Raw genomic sequence first — 19,531 nt, 5'->3', positions numbered from 1 at the left:
ATATTCCTCACAAGGATCCAGAGCCAGTGCCTTAATGGCCGAGTCGTGGGCCTGGAATGTGTGGATGAGCTGTCTCTGCCTGATGTCAAAAAGGCAGATGCAGCCCTTCCTACCTCCAGATATCAGGAGCTGATGTTTCGGCGCATATTGAAGTACAGTGGCACCGTGCTCATGGCATGTGAAACCTGAAGAAAAACAAGAGCCTGTTCTTAAATTCTATCTTGGCAATTCTGATATGTAAAAATGCATTTAAATAATATAGAAATTAATATAGAGATTAGACACACTTTCATTCTAATTTCTGTAATCATCCTATATAATAAAAGCCCAGTGACCGAAATGGCAGAATGACCTTGAAGGCCAGAATGACTGCAGCCCCTTGCCCCTGCCAGCCCCGACCCCCAGTGAGGACCCCTACCCCAATCGGGGGCCCCCGTCAGGGCAGGCCAACCAGTCCCCACCCGTACATGGGCCTCTATCCTATATAATAAAAGGCTAATATGTAAATCGACTGAACAGTGGAATGACCACCAGGGGGCAGATGCTCAATGCAGGAGCTGCCCCCTGGTGGTCAGTGTGCTCCCACAGGGGGAGCGCCGTTCAGCCAGAAGCTGGGCTCACACCTGGCAAGCGCGGTGGCAGGAGCCTGTCCTCCGCAGCAGTGCTAACAATGTCTGACTGCCAGCTTAGGCCTGCTCCCCATAGGAAGTGGGCCTAAGCCAGTGATGGCGAACCTTTTGAGCTCGGCGTGCCAGCATTTTGAAAAACCCTAACTTAACTCTGGTGCCATGTCACATATAGAAATTTTTTTATATTTGCAACCATAGTAAAACAAAGACATATTTCTGATATTTTATATATTTAAATGCCATTTAACAAAGAAAAATCAACCAAAAAAATGAGTTCGCGTGTCACCTCTGGCACACATGTCATAGGTTTGCCATCACTGGCCTAAGCCATCAGTCAGACATCCTCTGAGGGCTCCCAGACTGTGAGAAGGCGCAAGCTGGGCTGAGGGACCCCCCGAGTGCATCAATTTCGTGCACCAGGCCTCTAATATGATCATATGATCAAAGCGTTAAAAACAATGCCAAGCAATGGCAGAAAAAAAACTCTTATCAGTGATCTCAATGTGAAAGCACACACCCCAGAAGTTTAAAACCCCTTCCCCGGCAGAAACGTGTATACTCGTTTTCACAAAATGTTCTTTTTCAGTCGTCGACGAGTATACTAAGAAAATATGGTAAAAAAATATGGTTTATAGGAAGACAAGTTACAAACTGTTTTCATAACCAGCATCAAAAATACTATATAGAACCAAAATAAAAAAATTAGTCTGAAAAAGAAACGTTTTTAACAAAAAAATTGTTGGGGAAGGGGTTAAACCTTAAGCCCAAATGAACTAAGTTATACTGCCTCATGGGAAGGATGTAGAAGCAAAAGTGCGGAGGAGACCAAGCTTCTCAGGATGCACTTGCCATCTCACTGAGAGCCACCACTGACAAGTATTTATCCTCTCCCAGCTCCTGCCCAGACAGACACCTGGTAAAAATTCTTCTCAAGTAAGTAGCTGAAACTCAAGTACCACAATGTGAAAATGACCAGCTACACATTAGGGAGTTAGTCTCCCAGGATTCTCTGCATTTTAAAGGTTAAAGACACAAACCACTAAGTGGCAAATCTTAAAAAGATGTTAAATAAAAATTGGGAAACAACTACACTTTTCAAAATCCACAAAAGCATAGTAAAAGACTGAAAAATCTTTCTGTTAAAAATAAAGAAAAGGAAACACAGAGTTAAGTGAAGAACAAGGTAATAGAGCTAATAAAGTCATTTCAGTTAAAAAAAAAAAATACAGCCCTAGCTGATTAGAGTCAGCCTGTGGATCAAAAGGTCCTAGGTTCGATTCCGGTCAAGGGAACATGCCTGGGTTGCGGGCTCAATCCCCAGTAGGGAGCATGCAGGAGGTAGCCAATCAATGATTCTCTCTCATCACTGATGTGTCTATCTCTCTCCCTCTTCCTTCCTCTCTGAAATCAATAAAAATAAAAAAATAATATAAAAATTCACCCAGCTTTAACCAGACTTATTAGATGGAGCATTCTTTCAACAGCGTCATGAGGAAGAGAGAGCATTAGAATACCAATTTGGAAAATATTGTCTTAAAGTAATATTTAAATGGTATTGCTCCTATTTCCAGCTCCTACTGTAAGGTTGACGTTTATGTTATGTTTAATTCTTTAAAATAAGATCTCATTTCTGTTGAGCTCTATGAACACTTTGCAACTAATTCCTTACACAGCCTTGTTAGTAACACTGCCCTCCACGCCACATTTTCTGATGAGAATACAACTCAAGGCTACTCTAGACTAGCTGGATTTCTATGCCCCCACATCTTTACCTCAGCAACGTAGCCAGATATTCTAGTTAACTTCTAAATATTTCTCCATCATAACCCATGTAATAAAACACTGACTAGATCCCCTGGTAAAATAAAACCAGGAAAGCTTTCCTTCAGAGTGTATTAAAAGCCATAGGCCTTAACTCACCATGAATGAGGCTGTTTCCGGGTGGTATCAAAGTGTCCCAGAGGCATACATTTCTTATAAAGAAACAAAGAATAACAAAATTACATCATGAATAATTGTTCTAAGTCATCACTAGGGGCAAACTGTCTTCAAGTCAAATATCTTATTGAGTCTTATCTTTTTTGTTAAATGTAATGATTCTTAACTAGAATGAGGATAGCAGCTGGGACTGGGCTATATCTCTTCTAAGATTTTATCTTTTTCACATGCACAGTTCTGTCCATGGTCCTCCTGCCTCTGCCCCGTCTCATCCCCCAGCCCCACCCTTTTCCAGGACCGCTACCAGGAAACTGAGACATGATGTCCTGAGTAGAAGGGATGTTCCTATACCCGCAGGGGGAACAGCTGTTGGGATATAAAGTTATTCATAGGCATGCATTATCAATGAAAACTGTGTGAGGTCAAAGATGATAAGAATGATGGCTACAGAGTGTCAAGTGATTTTTAATCCTCAAGAACATGACAGTACTAACAGCAGTGCAAAGAAATACTGGGTAGCTTTAACATAATAATTATACATGCTTATTGATAGACTAAATTAGGAATAATTTTTGTTTTTCTCTTTGGTAAGGAAAACTAACCAAAGAAAGTTTTTGTATTCCTGGGGTGGAAAAAGCCTCCAAGAACACCTGTCTGCCAAAAAAAACCCCACTAATTTCTTCTTTTGCTTTTCTGTCAACCTACCTGTTGTCATTGGATTGTCCAGATGTGGCAACTAGACTTGAAGAGGTAATAAATGCAAAGTCACTTGTGGCTTTACTGTGGCACTGCCAAGTCTATGGAAAACAAAGTGCAGTGGATGTTATCTAAACATCCAATAAAATTTGGTACAGTAAAAACACAGTTCTGCGAATAATATACTATACTCATGAGCTAAGAACAGTTTTTTAAAAGTCTAGAATAAAGAATAAGTATAGTAAGAGAATTAGCAGTCATTTGCATATTATTTGGCTAATAAAACTGGAAAGGGATGAAAAAAACAGGGAATTAAAGGTTATATTTTTTAGAATACATAGCAAAGGTACCAAGCACATGAACTTCATATAATTAAATGGCTTGGTTAAGGGCCCAATCAAACAATTTTAGTACTAATCTCAAATATACTTAATAAACTCTAAAAATATAAATCATAATAAACAACCACCCAGGGAGAAAAACTCTTACATACCCTCTTGTATTAGACCACAACAGGAAGGACTTAAGTCACCTTACCTTTGTAACCATCCACCTTCCTAACCACCTCCCTGGCTCCCTACCCACACTTCCTGGTGAAGTTTAGTTCTTATAAAAACAAGATCAAAAGTGAGTGATTCAACAAATAACCCAGAGGTGTAAGGCTGTCCCAAACCACTCCTACGGCTATTCAGCACCATGGAAACCATTTACGGAGTCAGGCAGAACTTTTCTTGTTGGATTAGCTGGATGAGTAGAAGTTTGGAAGTGAGGACCCAGAAGAAGGATGTCAGGGTATTTTAAAATAAAACATATTTTTCTATTTTAAATTATTATGGGACAGATCTGACTGAAGGTGAATGATAGTCAAGATCACTTCCATTTCTGTAAAGACTTTATTATATACAGTCTGTAGTGTACCAATTTAAGAGAAATGTTATGTATATGAAATATGTGTATAGTCTAAAATTTTTTTTAAAGTGTTTTGGAATCTATCCAAACCCTGGAAGTTTAAGACACTATGGTTCAAGACACTATAAAATCAAAACATATGAAGTGGAAGTTCTGCATAGAATAGCACGATTTTCCACCTCTCTTCCTGCCTCACCCACCCAGTGAAAATATGCTTGTCTGTATCACCACGTGTTGTAGTATGATTTGGATTCATGAATAAAGCAGCCTATTGGGATTGGTTATTTTATAATCTACTAAACAAAATTCTGGGGAAAACTGGAATACAGTTGGCCCTCCATATCTTCAGGTCAAAAATATATATTTTTTAAAAGTTACACTGCTGCTGGTGTATATCTGTAGTTAGGTAGGCCAGAGATGGCTACATCAGTACTGAACACGTACAGACTTTTTTCTTGTGATTATTCCCTAAACAGTATGGTATAATAGAACTATTTACATAAAACTTATATTGTATTAGGTATTATAAGTAATTTAAAATATACAGGAGGATGTCTGTAGGTTATATGCAAAGACTAAAGCCATTTTACATAAGGAATTCCAGCTCCCACAGATACCAATGGATGATTGTACCTGCAACCTGTTTGATTCTTAACACAGGCATCACTACAAAATTCTATCAATAAAAATAGGATTTTCAAAATGGATAAAAGTATAATGAAAATGTATCCTATGTAGGACTTTGCGAATGAAAATCTTGTGAAAATTTCCAAATCTAATGGTTGCCCTTCAGCTGTGAAAAGCAGGGTTTTTTGTTTTTATTCAGGTCATTTCAATCTTAAACCAGGGCAATGATGGGTTCTGGGCTGTGGCTGCTGGACAGACTGTCTCTTTCTAACCAGATCCACCAATGAGATTCACTGTCTGAAATAGACACTTCATAAGCAAGTGGCCTCTACACGCTCCGGGAATGCTGAGGGATACTCACCATGTAAGGTTTAGGATTCGCTGCAGTTTGGTTTACTTGCCAGATACTCAGAAAACCTTCTCCATCTGCAACACCACACTGTGGGAAAGGCGTGAGAATCAAACACAGCTTCTGAGCATCCATCTCACAGGTACGAGCATTTATGAAACCAGAGGCCCTTCGCCTGCTCTTAACTAATATTCTGTCTACACATGTTTCTGTTGCTGTAGGTCCCAAGAAGGTCCAAATACTATAAATACCCTGCCACCTTTTTTAAAAAAATCCTCACTTGAGGATATGTTTATTGATTTGAGAGAGAGAGAGAAATCTATTGGTTGCTTCCCGTACGCATCCCAACTGAGGATCAAACCCACAATCTTAAGCATGTGCCCTGACCAGGAATCGAACCTGCCACCTTCTGGTGTGGGGACACGCTCCAAACAACTGAGCCACCCAGCCATGGCCTGCTGCCAGCACTTTTAAATACTTTCCCACACCTATGTTACTGTTCTCCAGTATTCTGTGGTAAAATTCAGTAAGAAACTGGAAGGTTTCTCTCAGGTGCTTGAATGTGCTCATAGGCACCACCAGCACACTCAACAGAGTTCTCACCCTCTCAGAATACTTAGGATCTTTAAGAGGATAATTAATTAATCCACACAAAATTTTGTGAATTTATGCTGTTTTGGGGAGATGAGGGGGTAAAGAGACACCAACAAACTACTTGCTTGGCTTAAACACAGGGTCACTGAATTTGCTTTTAGATGTAGTTTTACTAACCATTTCCTCATGAACAGCCACAATTATTTTCCGACGAGTTTAGCAGTAATCCCCAAGAACTAACCTTGTTGCCTTGAGAATTAAAATACAGTCTGGTTACTCTTGCATTGCCGGCTTGGCGGAAACAGACAAGTTGCTGAGGCCGTGTCCATTCAAACATGCGCACACTGCCATCCTGAGCACCTGTAAGATCTGAAATGCGAGAGGAAAGGCAAAAGAGAAGAAACAAAAAGCCGAAGAAAGTTCCAATATTTTCCATTCTATAAAACAATTTCAAAATGATACAATCTTTGGACCATAAATAACTTACAGTATTGATGGACAGGGTGTGAGGTCATTCTCTTAACATTATGTAGATTCCTTTTCATAAGCTTTAAAAGAAGATAATAAAAATGAATTTATTTTGTGCATACCAGAAGAGGTGAGAAGGGATAGGATTCATGCCACCTCTAATTCTGATAACATTTATTCTTTCACAACTGGCTAATTACTGAAATAAATCCTGTTGTGGATTTTCTGAACCACTTAATGTATGACACTTGTCTGAACAGCCTGTGGAAGCAAGTCACATGCTGGCAGAGCCCCGGCCTGTGTGCACGGTGAGGACACCAGGCACTTCATCTAGTGATAAAGGGAACTATCCTCAAAGTGCCCCTCCCTGAAGACAATGAGGAGCATCTCCAGGGTCTTCACAGAACATGCGAAGGGGACCGCTTCAACTACAGCGACTAGCAATGCTACTGATGCCTTTCACACACTTAGACATGAATTCCTTGTTGACTCTACTTTTTCACTCTGTGCCTCTCAGTTTGCTCACCTATAAAATGACAATGGGGGGTAATAACAGCACCTCGCACCTAGGGTTGTTGTGAGAAAAAGCAGGCATCTGACACGGAAACTCACAGTATGTTGGAATTTACTATTATATGATCTACTAACTGGCCACTGCCCTAACCTCCTGGATCACTCCTAGGTCAAAGTGATTTCAACTTATTGTGAGAGAGTCCATATCCAGAAAGGACACCTAATATTAAGTGACATACCACGCTGGCTCCAGTGCTAGTCTGTCCACTGCCCAGCCAGGGCAGAGAGGAAAGTGGATGGGCCGGATTTGCTGAGTAGGCTGAGGTACTGGGTTGATGAAGAGTGGTAGTGGAACCACGGTAATCAATATCATCTGAACTGTGAAAAACATTTACGTGTTATTGTGAAAATTCCTTTCTCTCTGAACACATTCCAATTACAGAACTTATGTACACACAGGACAGTGTTTATGTAAAAATTAAGAAATATCCTTGAGGAAAACTTAAGTATATGTCCTAATCATAACCAATTTTCTTTCTGGTTAACTTTTTCCATTAGCCAAATATAAATTTAGTCAAATGTTGTTCAGTGATAAATTTATTATTACACAAGTTGGAACAAATGTTTGTTTTGGAATATTTAATACAGATTTTCTTTTTAGAAAAAGAGTATATGTTCTCTTCAAGTAGAGTAATCCTATGTATCAAATTCATACATTTTAAAGAAATTTGAATTTAAAGATTTTTTTAGAGTAAGATATTAATTATCACATAAAAATGTTAAAGTAATTTTTATGATGGTTATATCTACCCTGAAGTGTGATACTGAAATCTAGTTATATTATATACTGACAAAGTAGAAAACAGAACAGGAGAAAGGTTATCATGGCACCATTCCCAAGCACATAAAATTTTCGAGAGTCCAGAAAAAAGCAAGAGGGAGGGCGAATGTGGAGGGGAAACCCCAAAAAAGGAAAGTGTTACAAAATGTTTGGTACAGTGTCCACATTTTTATCTGTAAAAAAGGTAGGCCTATAAGGAGATAAGAAGAAACACTGGAAATTACTCAGTAAACATGCTTTGTCAGTCTAATGAATACATTTGTGTATATGGCCTTTTGCTTTAATTATCCAGATCAGCTGAATTTACTGAATATTGTGTAATTCCTGGCATTTCTTTGTGGTTAAAGGTCAAAGTGGCAACTGTCAACATTAGACTTTGGTGTTGGAGATTATTCTGACTCAATGAGTAAGTGGTTCAGGGTCTAAGGGAACAAGTGTGAGTAATTTGCTTATGTCTGTCTCCTACCCAAATGAAGGTAGATAAAAATATACTTTCCAAGATAATTCAAATCATGTGCAAAAACATTTAACATTTTGAAGAAAACTGCATTTGAAATTGACTACGTAACACAATCCAACCTTTTGGACTCTCTGTCATATTCTTCTCCAATCCACATGTATGACTGACAGGCCAGCAGAGAAGTAACATCGAGTTCTTGTACATCATGTGTTGAAGCCAAAACGATTTCATTATAGTTTGCCTGTAAAGCAAAGGCAGAGTCAATAATTCAGTCAATTTCACTAAGAAGAACAATATTCTTTATAATGACTAAAGCTTTTACCTTGTTAATAGAAAATGCCATAATCATGTCTGATTCCTTATGAATTATTTTTGCCTTTCCACCTGGATAACCCAGATCAGCTTCAACCTGCAAAACATTTGTCGGCAATTACAGTTGTTGCAGCACAGCTCTGTGTAGAGATCTGCACTCCCCACAACATTAAAAAAAGGGTAAGGAGAAAATGCAGCAGCAGCACCAAGTAAAAAGGGAGTAGTAATTTTACTGTATTGAAAATTAGCTTTGGAATTAACTTAAATTTGCTGGTGCCCTGTAATGATTCAATTATAAATATTTCCATTCTGATTATAGGATACTGATTAACTGCCATAAAAGATAGCTAGCATAGTCTTCACTAGTATTCACAGCAGTAATATGTCTCTCTTACCTCTTCCAAAACAGTCAGAGATACTGTAATAAGAATGTGTATACATAAGAGGCATGAGTAAAGGAAAAAAGACATAGAAAGACAAAGGAGTCGCATAAGAAATAAAATGTTAAGGTGATGAGACAGGACTAAGGAGAAGTTGGAAAGAAAATAGAAAGGAATGAAGGAAATTGATGACAGGAAGGTGCAGTGGCTTAGGGTCAAAGGTGACAGGAAGGAAAGAAGAGGCAGAATCAAGAAGAAAGATAGAGCCCAGCTGGTGTGGCCCAGTGGTTGAGGGTTGACCCAAGAACCAGGAGGTCATGGTTCGTTTCCCACTCAGGACACATGCCTGGGTTGTGGGCTCGAACCCCAGCAGGGACGTGCAGGAGGCAGCCAATCAATGGTTCTCTCTCATCATTGATATTTCTATCTCCCTCTCCCTCTCCCTCTCTCTGAAGTCAATAACTTATAAAGAGAAGATAGATAATCATGTTTAAGAACAGACTGAAAAAGTGACCTAAGTAGAGATGGAACAGAAAGCAGGCAAGAGAAGAACCAGTGGCAGAGAGAGCCAGACCTAGCGCAGCTTTTCCTGCCGTGTGTCACTGAGGTGTATGGGTGCAATGAGTACTCTGGCTAACTGGGCAGGAAATGGTTAGTATTAGAGATCAGGCATTAGTTCCTTGCACTTGAAAGAATGAGCTAAATACAAGAGCTTGGAATACTACCTTGCTGTGGCAATCTTCTGCTACGGAGTTTTGTTTGACATGCTCCACATGTTCTTCTACAAACTAAGTAACACCACACCGTCACAAACACAAAGCCATGCATGAAACAAAATTATAAAGAGAATGAAAAATTTCAAACTGCAATGGTCATTCCATCACTTAAAGATGGTAAAATGAATGTGCAAGGTTTCCTTTTAAAAGAAAAAAGTCATGAAAGAAATTAAACTGAGTAAAATGTGATGTTATCATATAAACACAACACAAAGCAAACCAGGCAAAATTAAAGTTAATGTAACTGTTACATATATAAAAACTTTCAAAATAAAAACTAGTTATTTGTATATCAGTTATATAACTTAAAGTTCTAACTTAAACGGTAATCTACATTAGAAGTAATACTTCTGCTCTGTTGTGGAAACCTCTGAAGGTTTGATCAGAGCAATACTCTCCTGAAGTGGCTGTTTTACTTAAAGCCAAAAGGACCACATTCTCTGCCTGCTGTCAGCAGCGGCTCAGGAGCTCTGGGGATGCTGCACCTGGCAGTGAGGGGGAAAGTGTCCCGGGCCAAACTGCAGAGCAGCCTATTTGCCTGCATCACACAGCCGAGTCTGTCACATCGATCAGTTTCACTAGCACCTGTTTTGTGGAATATTCTTAATATAGCCAATGAGTAAAACTTCCAGGTGAATTCATTTAAAATTTAGACATTTCTTAGAAGAATTTTATTATTAAGTCTTTTTTTAATTAGCCAGCATGTTAGCACTTTTAGGATTAGTTTGCCAATTTTACTAATCCACTAAATTTACCAAATTTATTGATTACCAAAATCCTATTTAATGATTTAAAAAGATAAAACTCTCTTAGTAGATTGGTAGTTTGTTTTTTAATCCTCACCTGAGCACATATTTTCATTGATTTTTTAGAGAGAGAAACATGGACGTGAGCGAGAACATCCATCACTCCCTCTCTCTCTCCACTGCCATCACTACTGGCCTCAACCTGACTCAGGATAGAACCCACAACCTTTCAGTGCATGGGACACTCCAACCAATGGAGCCACACCGGCCAGGGCGAGTAGGTAGGTAGTTTTAATAATGTTGCTCATTTCTGAACTTAGTGACCAGTTTCTATTTTGTCTTAACAGCTTTAACATTTTTCCCTAACGAAAACAACTTTTCAGCAGATCTATGAGATACCATACAGTGGCCACTAAACATATGTGGCTACTTAAATTTGAATTAAATGCAATTAAAATTTCAGTCCCTCAGTCTGAGCACCAACCACATTCCAGCTGCTCAATAACCATTTGTGGCTAGTGAGTACTAGTACAGAAGAAACAAATTTCCATTGTCAGAAAATTCTAATTTGACAGCATTGCATAGAATTTCATTCAACAATTTAAAATTCAAGTTACAAAAGAGGCACTGCCTGTATGTTCAATGGTTAGAACACCAGCTCGCACATCGAAGGGTTGCAGGCCCGATTCCCGGTCAAAGGTGGGTACCTGGGTTGAGGGTCCCACAGTACTCTGTTGCAGGTTTAATCCCCAGCCCGTCAGGGAGCATGTGAGTGGCAACCAATCAATGTGTTTCTCTCGCTCCCTTCTACTCTCTCTGAAAATTGGTGGAAAAAATAACTTCTGATGAGGATTAACAACAATAAAACAAACAAAAAGGTACAAAAGGGTACATGATAAAAATTCTTCCTCCCATCCAAACTCCCAGCTGTGTACTTCCTCTTCGTAGAGCAGTGGTTCTCAACCTTCCTAATGCCGCGACCCTTTAATATAGTTCCTCATGTTGTGGTGACCCCCAATCATAAAATTATTTTCATTGCTACTTCATAACTGTAATTTTGCTACTGTTATGAATCGTAATGTAAATATCTACTATGCAGGATGTATTTTCATTGTTACAAATGGAACATAATTAAAGCATAGTGATTAATCACAAAAACAATATGTAATTATATATGTGTTTTCCAATGGTCTTAGGCGACCCCTGTGAAAGTGTCAGTTGACCCCCAAAGGGGTCGCGACCCACAGGTTGAGAACCACTGCCGTAGAGCCAACCAATGCTTACATAGCATTTTAAGAAATGTTCTATTTATCTCTGTCCTACCTCCCTGCCCATGAAGACCCTAGGCTGGTACAAAAATAGCAGGTAACACACATTTGGCTGCTGATCCCAAGAGCACAGAGACTGAGGGGGTATAAAGGATGGGGAGGCTTAAGGAAGGGGGAAAGAACAGAACCTGAGCGGCAAGGGCAAGACAAGAGTCTGAGGGTCCAAACAACCTCAATCCCCAGATTCCCACAGTAATCTGAGGCTCTGACAATCCAACCCAATCAAACTGCTACAAACCTTATGACTAATTAAAGCATATTTTCAATAAGTCATTATGTTTAGTAATTTGAAGAACTAAATACAAAGAAAACGGATCCTTCAATGAACTAGTTTTCTGTGAATAAGAGACCTTTAATTAAACAAGTATCTATTTTTTTAAATCTATTTCTTAGATTTCTGTATCTTATTTTATGGCATTTGGACTCAGCATCACTTTTGAACATGGTGTAAACAGTGGGTTAAATGAAAGAGGAAATGAATTTGGCTCCGATTGCCCTAACAAATCCTACATCAATAATTTTAATGCCATCAGGGCTTATTGTTTATTATCAAAAAAAACTTAAAAGAATCTCTATAGTTCAATCCCCCAATTCCTATTTAAGTACATAAGTTTTAAATCCAGAGAGAAAATAAAAGACATCACAAGGGCTGACCACCATTACCATCTAGGTAAGTGGGAGACAAGCTTGGTAGGTTCTGCTGCCCTAGGTAAGGGGAAAACTGAGAAGCAATTTTCTAATTTACGTTGGAAAACTAAATTGTGTGGACTGTCCCTCTCGGTTTTCACTTTCCTAAGTGAAATATAATTCATCTTCTTTTCTTATAAATTCTGTTTGCCAAATCTTTAATCACATCTGACACTCTATCCTGAGAACACAATCCAAACTGCCCATTACTTCATTAAATGGCCAAATAAAGTGAAATGCTCGTCTAAGAGATATTATGGACCCTCACTGTATAAGGAAGAGATCATTTTAAGTTTCACAGTGCCAGTCTCCCAAATTCCCGAGTCTCCTTAAATCCTGATTGGTATCACATTACTAATTTACATTTAGCTTAACCATGTAATGTCCAACATGGTTAAAAGCCATATTCCTTTATTTTGAATTTGTTATTTCTGTAGTTTACTATCTGAATTTGTTGCTTCTAAAATTTATCTTGTTTATTTTAAAATGCTAATAAAATGCTTTTAAAGGGCTATGTTGTATTTTCAATTAAAGATATTCAGAGAATAATAATACAGAGCACACTCATTTATATATTAAATTCCCTAAACCATCCATCAAAATGTTTATCAAATGGAAAAGCCCTATGGCAAACACTATAAAAGAAGTACCAAATTTCACTTGAGTATACAATTTATCAAGGGACCTATGTTGTTTCATTGCTACGAAATGAAAATTCTAAGTTTTTAACCTTAAAATAATTTATTGTAGTTTGGTAAATTATTACCCATGATGTATGAAAGATAGTAAGTTCCAACCAAAAAATAAATCTCAAAATAAATCAAGCACTGACTCTGTTAGATATATTAAAGAAAACTAAACAAAAATTACAACAGAAAAAATTTTTTTCAAAATACCTCACTCTGCTTTCTTTTCTTAGTGAAAATATATCTAATAAATGTCTCCTGAAGGACTTCTTGTTTAACAAGGAAATGCCAAAGTCGTTTGACTGGAAGTGCAGAGGAATCCCGGGATCTAGTAAAACAATCAACATATCACTCTTTCAGTCTACAGAAAATGTGTTTCACATTTACAGGTACTTTTTTAAAAACTTCCATTATCCATAGCAAAGAAGTTACAGCATTAAACTTAACAAAATTTTGTAATTTCACTTTTAATTTTTAGTTTTTCTAAAAATCTAGCAATTAATTATCTAATTACAGGTTTTCTGAATGAACAGATTGAGCTGAGAGTCAAATGAATCTCCCAGTCTTTTAAAATTATACATTAGGTTGGTTCTGTTGGTTAAAAGCATATCACTAATGAAGATAGTCATAAATTTCATTTCTAACCTCCTAACAAGCTAAAAAGCCCTGCTCTTTAAGCTTATGAGCAATGCTCTTTCTTAATCAGGGCCAGCTGCTTCAAGAGGAAGAGCATGCCACTTAGGATAGGGACCCAGAAGAACATTTCACTGATCACAGCATCTATGAAGAACAATGTGTTTACTATTAAATTACTGACAAAAGGTCAGTACAGTAGCATCGTGTTTGCATATGTAGATTACCTCAAAGAATTTCTGTAAGAGTTCTTAAAATAACAAAAATAATAATAAAGGTTTTCCCCTGAATATAAAAGTAATGCCTACTGAATTATAGGTAATCCTGGGAAAAATAATCTTCTAACAAGATTTCTTATCTTTCCTTAGTGTATATTGCTAGAAATAGAATTGCAGGTTCAAAGTTATGAATGTTTTGAGGTTATTGGCATATATATTGCCAAGCTGTCTACCAGGAAGACATTTAAAAAGCACTCTTACTTGAACGGAGTATTTTCAGGATCTAGCATTGCTTTATTTCGAAGAATAGCTGGTCCAGCTCCTGCTGATAGGTCAGTTGGATATGTGTTGATGTAGTTAGGGGGTGGACCTTCAAATTGATCCATTTTCTCTTGCAAGATGTGTTCCCAATTCTCCAAGTTTTTAATCACAGCAATACCTAATGGTGATGTTACAGGCAACTCTACAAAGTGATAAAATATGTCATTTCATTTGATAAAAAATGTTGATCATCATCCACGTATTTATCAAACCTGAATTTACAGGCAAAACTTTTGAATATACTAGGACAAATAACTTTAAAAATGTTAATCTAATACCATTTAGGTTTTTTTAAAGATTTTTTTTCTTTTTTGAGAGAGAGGAAGGGAGAGGGAGAGAGAGAGAAACTTCAATGTGAGAGCGAAACATCAATCGATTGCCTCCTGCACACCTCTTACCAGGGATCAAGTCCACAACCTGGGTATGTGCCCTGACCCAAAATCGAACCAGTGCACAGGATGACTGATGCTCAACCAACTGAGCCACACTGGCCAGGGTATGATTTGGATTCTTAATGCTTTCAACAAAGCAAAAGCCAGCTCTCTAAAATGAACCGAGGAAATGTCTAGTTCAGGGGTGGGCAAACTTTTTGACTCGAGGGCCACAATGGGTTCTTAAACTGGACCGAAGGGCCGGAACAAAAGCATGGATGGAGTGTTTGTATGAACTAATATAAATTCAAAATAAACATCATTACATAAAAGGGTACGGTCTTTTTTTTTTTTTAGTTTTATCCATTTCAAACGGGCCGGAGCCGGCCCGTGGACTGTAGTTTGCCCACGGCTGGTCTAGTTTCTCCAGTCTAGTTTTTTGGTTTATATTGCAACCTTCTAGGAAGATAGCAATCTTGCTATGTATTTAAAACCATAGACTAGAACGTAAAATAAACAAGACCTCTCTTAAAGCTCCAATGTAGTATTTTTTTTAGCACCAAATGCCCTTTCATATGGATTTCTAAAGATGGTAATTTATTATATTTATCAACATTAATAACATTAATTTTCAAATTCCAGACTTACCAGAGAATTCCAATCCAGCAAAGGGAAAAAAATTCTTGACATTGTGAAGTATTAGCTTAACCATTGCCAAATGCAGAAGAACCCAGCTGTTCAAGGGGGACAAAAGAAAATTATCCTCAACTGTATTATCCTTATGTTACACTTGCAATATCTGGAAATTACCGCAGTCACATCAATCTAGTAGCACATCAATAAGTTACGTACTTTTCCCTCACTAAAAATGTTTGTGTTTGTGCTCTGTATATAAGCTACTATTTAAAAGTGGATGTGAAAGAAATATTGTACTGTCTGGAAATTTACTTCAAAGGTACAGAATTCTTTATCTAAAAACAAAAATCAGTTCTTGTATAAGTTCATGATAATGTTACTTAAAATTAGTATTATAAGGATTTTCTATAAAAGAAAAGGCAATTTACCTATAGGAATTTGGGTCTTGGTGCTCCTGTATTCGTGAACCTGAAAAAAATTCATCATCATCTTCTTCTTCTTCTTCACTATGAATACTTTCATCAGAATCATATATAACACCACTATCAGACAAAGGGAGAAATGGCTGAAATAAAAGGTAAAGTTATTTTAAAATATATAATTGGGTTATCTTTGTCCTAACTTAACATTGGGAGGAGGCATGATGGGGGATGTATTCCCTCTTGCGCACTTACTGTAAGGTGACCATAGTGTTAACACATATAAAGAGGAAAATATTAATAGAGGGTGATGAGCTTGTAAAAGCAAAGTGCCAAAGAGCAAGTGATGTACCCAACATGATACTAACGGGACTATAATGGATCTAGTCCCCATAAGGATTCTGGTCCCCAAGACATTTCCTCTGCTTGGAGAACCAGAGATGTGTCAGGGGCCACACCATGGCCTGCTAATGTAACAGGTGAAATGCGCAGTCTCTGTCTCCATCCTGTTTGAGCCTGCTATCCCCAGAGCCCTTGGGCTAATAGCTCCTACTTTAGACAAGCTAATCATTAGAGAAATTCTGCTTGAGGCTTGAGATTTTACAAAAATAGCCCCTCCCATTTTCCCTTCCCTTGACATAAAAGAAACTTGAACTCTGTATTTTCTTAAGAAGGATTTGAGGATTGGCACCTTTTTTTTTTCTACTGAATAAGGATTTTTTTATTTTTAAAATAATCATAATCTTATCTTACATAAATCATAACTCTTATTCAAATATTATCACTGTTCAATTTCCTAAAATACTTTTAAAAATCAACTTTATTATAGCTTATATAGAATAAAAATTATCTATTTTACACATACAATTAATTGATTTTTTAACAAATACATACACTTATGTAACCACTTCCCAAGTCAAAATATAGAATATTTTCTTCATCCTCAAAGATTCCTATTGCTCCTTCTCAATTTTCCAACTCAACCTCAGCTTCAGGAAACCACCAATCTCCTTTCTGTCATGATAAATTATTGTTTTCTATTGTTTTATTTGTTTTTATCTTTAATATTTTCTACCTTTTATTTTAGTTTTTCTTTAACATTTCTAGCTTCTTATGGTAAGTCTTTTGATACCTGATTTTAATCTTTTTTTCCTAATATAAAAATTCAAAACTATAAATTTCCCTGTAACCACTGCTTTATTTGTATTCTATAAACTTGGTTACATTGCTTTTTATTTTTATTTTGTATAAAATATTTTATCATTTGGATTGGCACCTTCTTGATCAATAAACCTTTCCTTACTCTAAACTCTGACATTTTGAGTATCCTCTTTGGACTGGTAACAATAAAACCCCTAAATATCTCCTGCTCTAGTTCTATGCTGACCAGGGAAACGATGATAATCAGATGAAGGGAACCTACAAGTATTCCAGGCACATGATGATGCTGACTACATGTTAATAAACTGACTTCTGGTTTATACCTAAGTCCCATACAGTCTGTCTCATCCATATCAGGTATCTAATCATTCTCATGAATCTGATGCTCACTGAATGAATACCCAATTTCTGGATGTGAGAGATTAAACGTCTAAGACAGTGATGGCAAACCTATGACACACGTGTCAGAGGTGACACGTGAACTCATTTTTTTGGTTGATTTTTCTTTGTTAAATGGCATTTAAATATATAAAATAAATATCAAAAATATAAATCATTCTTTTACTATGGTTACAAATATCAAAATATTTCTATATGTGACACGGCACCAGAGTTAAGTTAGGGTTTTTCAAAATGCTGACATGCCGAGCTCAAAAGGTTCGCCATCACTGGTCTAAGCTTTCGTGGTTCAGTCCAGAAACTGCCCCTCAGTCCTATGTGATGCATTGACAAGAGTTCATAAAACAGACACACTCCAAACCTGCATTCCTCACGTCCCTTACCTTCGCAACAAAATAATCCCACATACTAAGTTCAGGAGGAACAAATTTTTCTTTGTATGATGGTCTTTCTGCAGGCACTGGTGGTGGAGTAGCATCTTTTACAGGCCTTCCAGGGACCAGCATTCGCATGTTAAATCTCCTCCGGTGTTTATCTATGTCTTCAGAAGGGAGAGAAGGTGCTGAATAAAAAAGAGGGGGAAAAAAGCATTTATTTTCCATTATTAACCCAGTAAATTAACCTTACTTTTCATACCACTTTTGCCATCTTTTAGTTCAGACTAAATTACCTACTTGCATCTAAAGAGTTTAGTGCTTCTAAAGTCTTCCAGTTACTCTATCAGTGTTACAGCCATCATGGCAGAGATGAGGACAGAGCATAAAGAATATCTTGCAACGGAACAGTCTTTTTGCAGTATAGAATAAGGACTAAAATAATTCTAGGTACAATGTACTAAATAAATGGTATATTCAATAGTCATAAGGAAAGTGCTTGAGTGGTCATTTCTGGCTATGCTGACCAAGAAAGAGTCACTGAATGTGTAGGATGTAAAGCATGCCTTAAAAGGGCGGAGGCTCAGTGGGAAAAAAGAGATGAAAGAAACAAATGACAGGTCTGAGTAAACTACTTTTGCCAGACAAGCATCAGGGAGGGCAACAGTCTAGAACAGTGGTTCTCAACCTGTGGATTGTGACCCCTTTGGCAGTCGAACAACCCTTTCACAGGTGTCGCTTAAGACCATCCTGCATATCAGATATTGACATTACGATTCATAACAGTAGCAACATTACAGTTATGAAGTAGCAACGAAAATAATTTTATGGTTGGGTCACATGAGGAACTGTATTTCAAGGGCCAGAAGGTTGAGAACCACTGGTCTAAAGTCAGGCCAGGACTAGCTTGTGGATAAGAACCTGGAAGCTTATCCTATGGGCATTCTCACAAAAAACGTCTCGAGCTAGTCATACGATGAGATGTGGTTTCTTTGATCAATTAGAAAGGAATATGTGCCAAGATGACATAAGAAGGGCCTGAATTGATACTGTAGGTGGTAAACACTGAGAACAAGTATTAGATACAAGGAATACATAAATGAAATATCAAGAGGATTCAGGAAGTCATTGGATATAGGAGAACCAGAAAGTAGAAATCAACCCACTCCACTCCGAAATCTCCCCATCAAAGAAAACGACAATTCTATGTCGACTCCTCCTTCTCCCACACCGCACACAATTCATCAACTATCAGCAGTAACTCCACATTATACCCAGAATATGACCTATGCTAACCCCCCTTTAACTTTTTTCTACATGAGGTGGAATTTACATAAAAGTAACCATTTAAATATGTACAATTCAGTGGCATTTAGTACTTTCACACTGTTATGCAACCACCACCTCTATCTCATTCCAAAGTATTCTCATCACCCCAAATGAAAACCCCAAACCCATTAAGCAATCTCTCTCCATTCCTCCCTCTCTCTAGCCCATGGCAACCACTAACCTCCTTCTGTCTCTATGGATTACCTATTCTGGATATTTCATATAAAAGGAATCATATAATGTGTGACGTCTGTGTCTGGCTTCTTCCACTTAGCATGTTTTTGAGGTTCATGCTGGATATAGCATATATTCATATTCGCACTTCATTCCTTTCTATGCTGAGTAACAATCCATGATATGTGTATACCATAGCCCATCTTTTTTTTTTTTTTTAACCCACTCACTAGATGACTGACATTTGGCTTAATTCCAGTTTGGAGCTATTATGAATAAAGCTGCATAAAGATTTATTTATAAGACTTTGTGTGAATTATGGTTTCATTTCTTCTATGTAAATAATTAACAGGGGAATTGTTGGGACATAGGGTGAGTCACATGATAAATTTATAAAAACTCTCAGACTGTTTTCTAAAGTGCTTGCATATTTACATTCCCACAAATAACATATTGAAGTTCCAGTTGCTAAACATCCTTGCCAACACTTGTATTGCCAGTCTTTTTTTCAGTTTTACTGAGAAATAATTGGCATGCATCACTGTGTAAGTTTAAGC

The 19,531-nt window shown here is 37.5% G+C and overlaps 1 protein-coding gene across 1 annotated transcript in view; it reads right to left on the bottom strand.

Moving 5' to 3' along the window:
• DMXL2 (Dmx like 2) overlaps window positions 1–19,531 on the bottom strand; it is a 145,315-nt gene that overhangs the window by 2,145 nt on the left and 123,639 nt on the right. The window contains 14 exon segments of the mRNA XM_006755995.2: window positions 1–185; window positions 2,550–2,602; window positions 3,273–3,364; window positions 5,161–5,238; window positions 5,984–6,111; window positions 6,230–6,290; window positions 6,963–7,101; window positions 8,144–8,265; window positions 8,347–8,433; window positions 13,150–13,267; window positions 14,052–14,253; window positions 15,131–15,216; window positions 15,547–15,683; window positions 17,481–17,659. Of these exon segments, the coding sequence (XP_006756058.1) occupies window positions 1–185; window positions 2,550–2,602; window positions 3,273–3,364; window positions 5,161–5,238; window positions 5,984–6,111; window positions 6,230–6,290; window positions 6,963–7,101; window positions 8,144–8,265; window positions 8,347–8,433; window positions 13,150–13,267; window positions 14,052–14,253; window positions 15,131–15,216; window positions 15,547–15,683; window positions 17,481–17,659 (1,667 nt within the window).

The sequence above is a fragment of the Myotis davidii genome, unplaced genomic scaffold (assembly GCF_000327345.1).
Source record: "Myotis davidii unplaced genomic scaffold, ASM32734v1 scaffold132, whole genome shotgun sequence".
Lineage (NCBI taxonomy): Eukaryota > Metazoa > Chordata > Mammalia > Chiroptera > Vespertilionidae > Myotis > Myotis davidii.
This window is presented reverse-complemented; position numbering and strand designations above follow the sequence as displayed.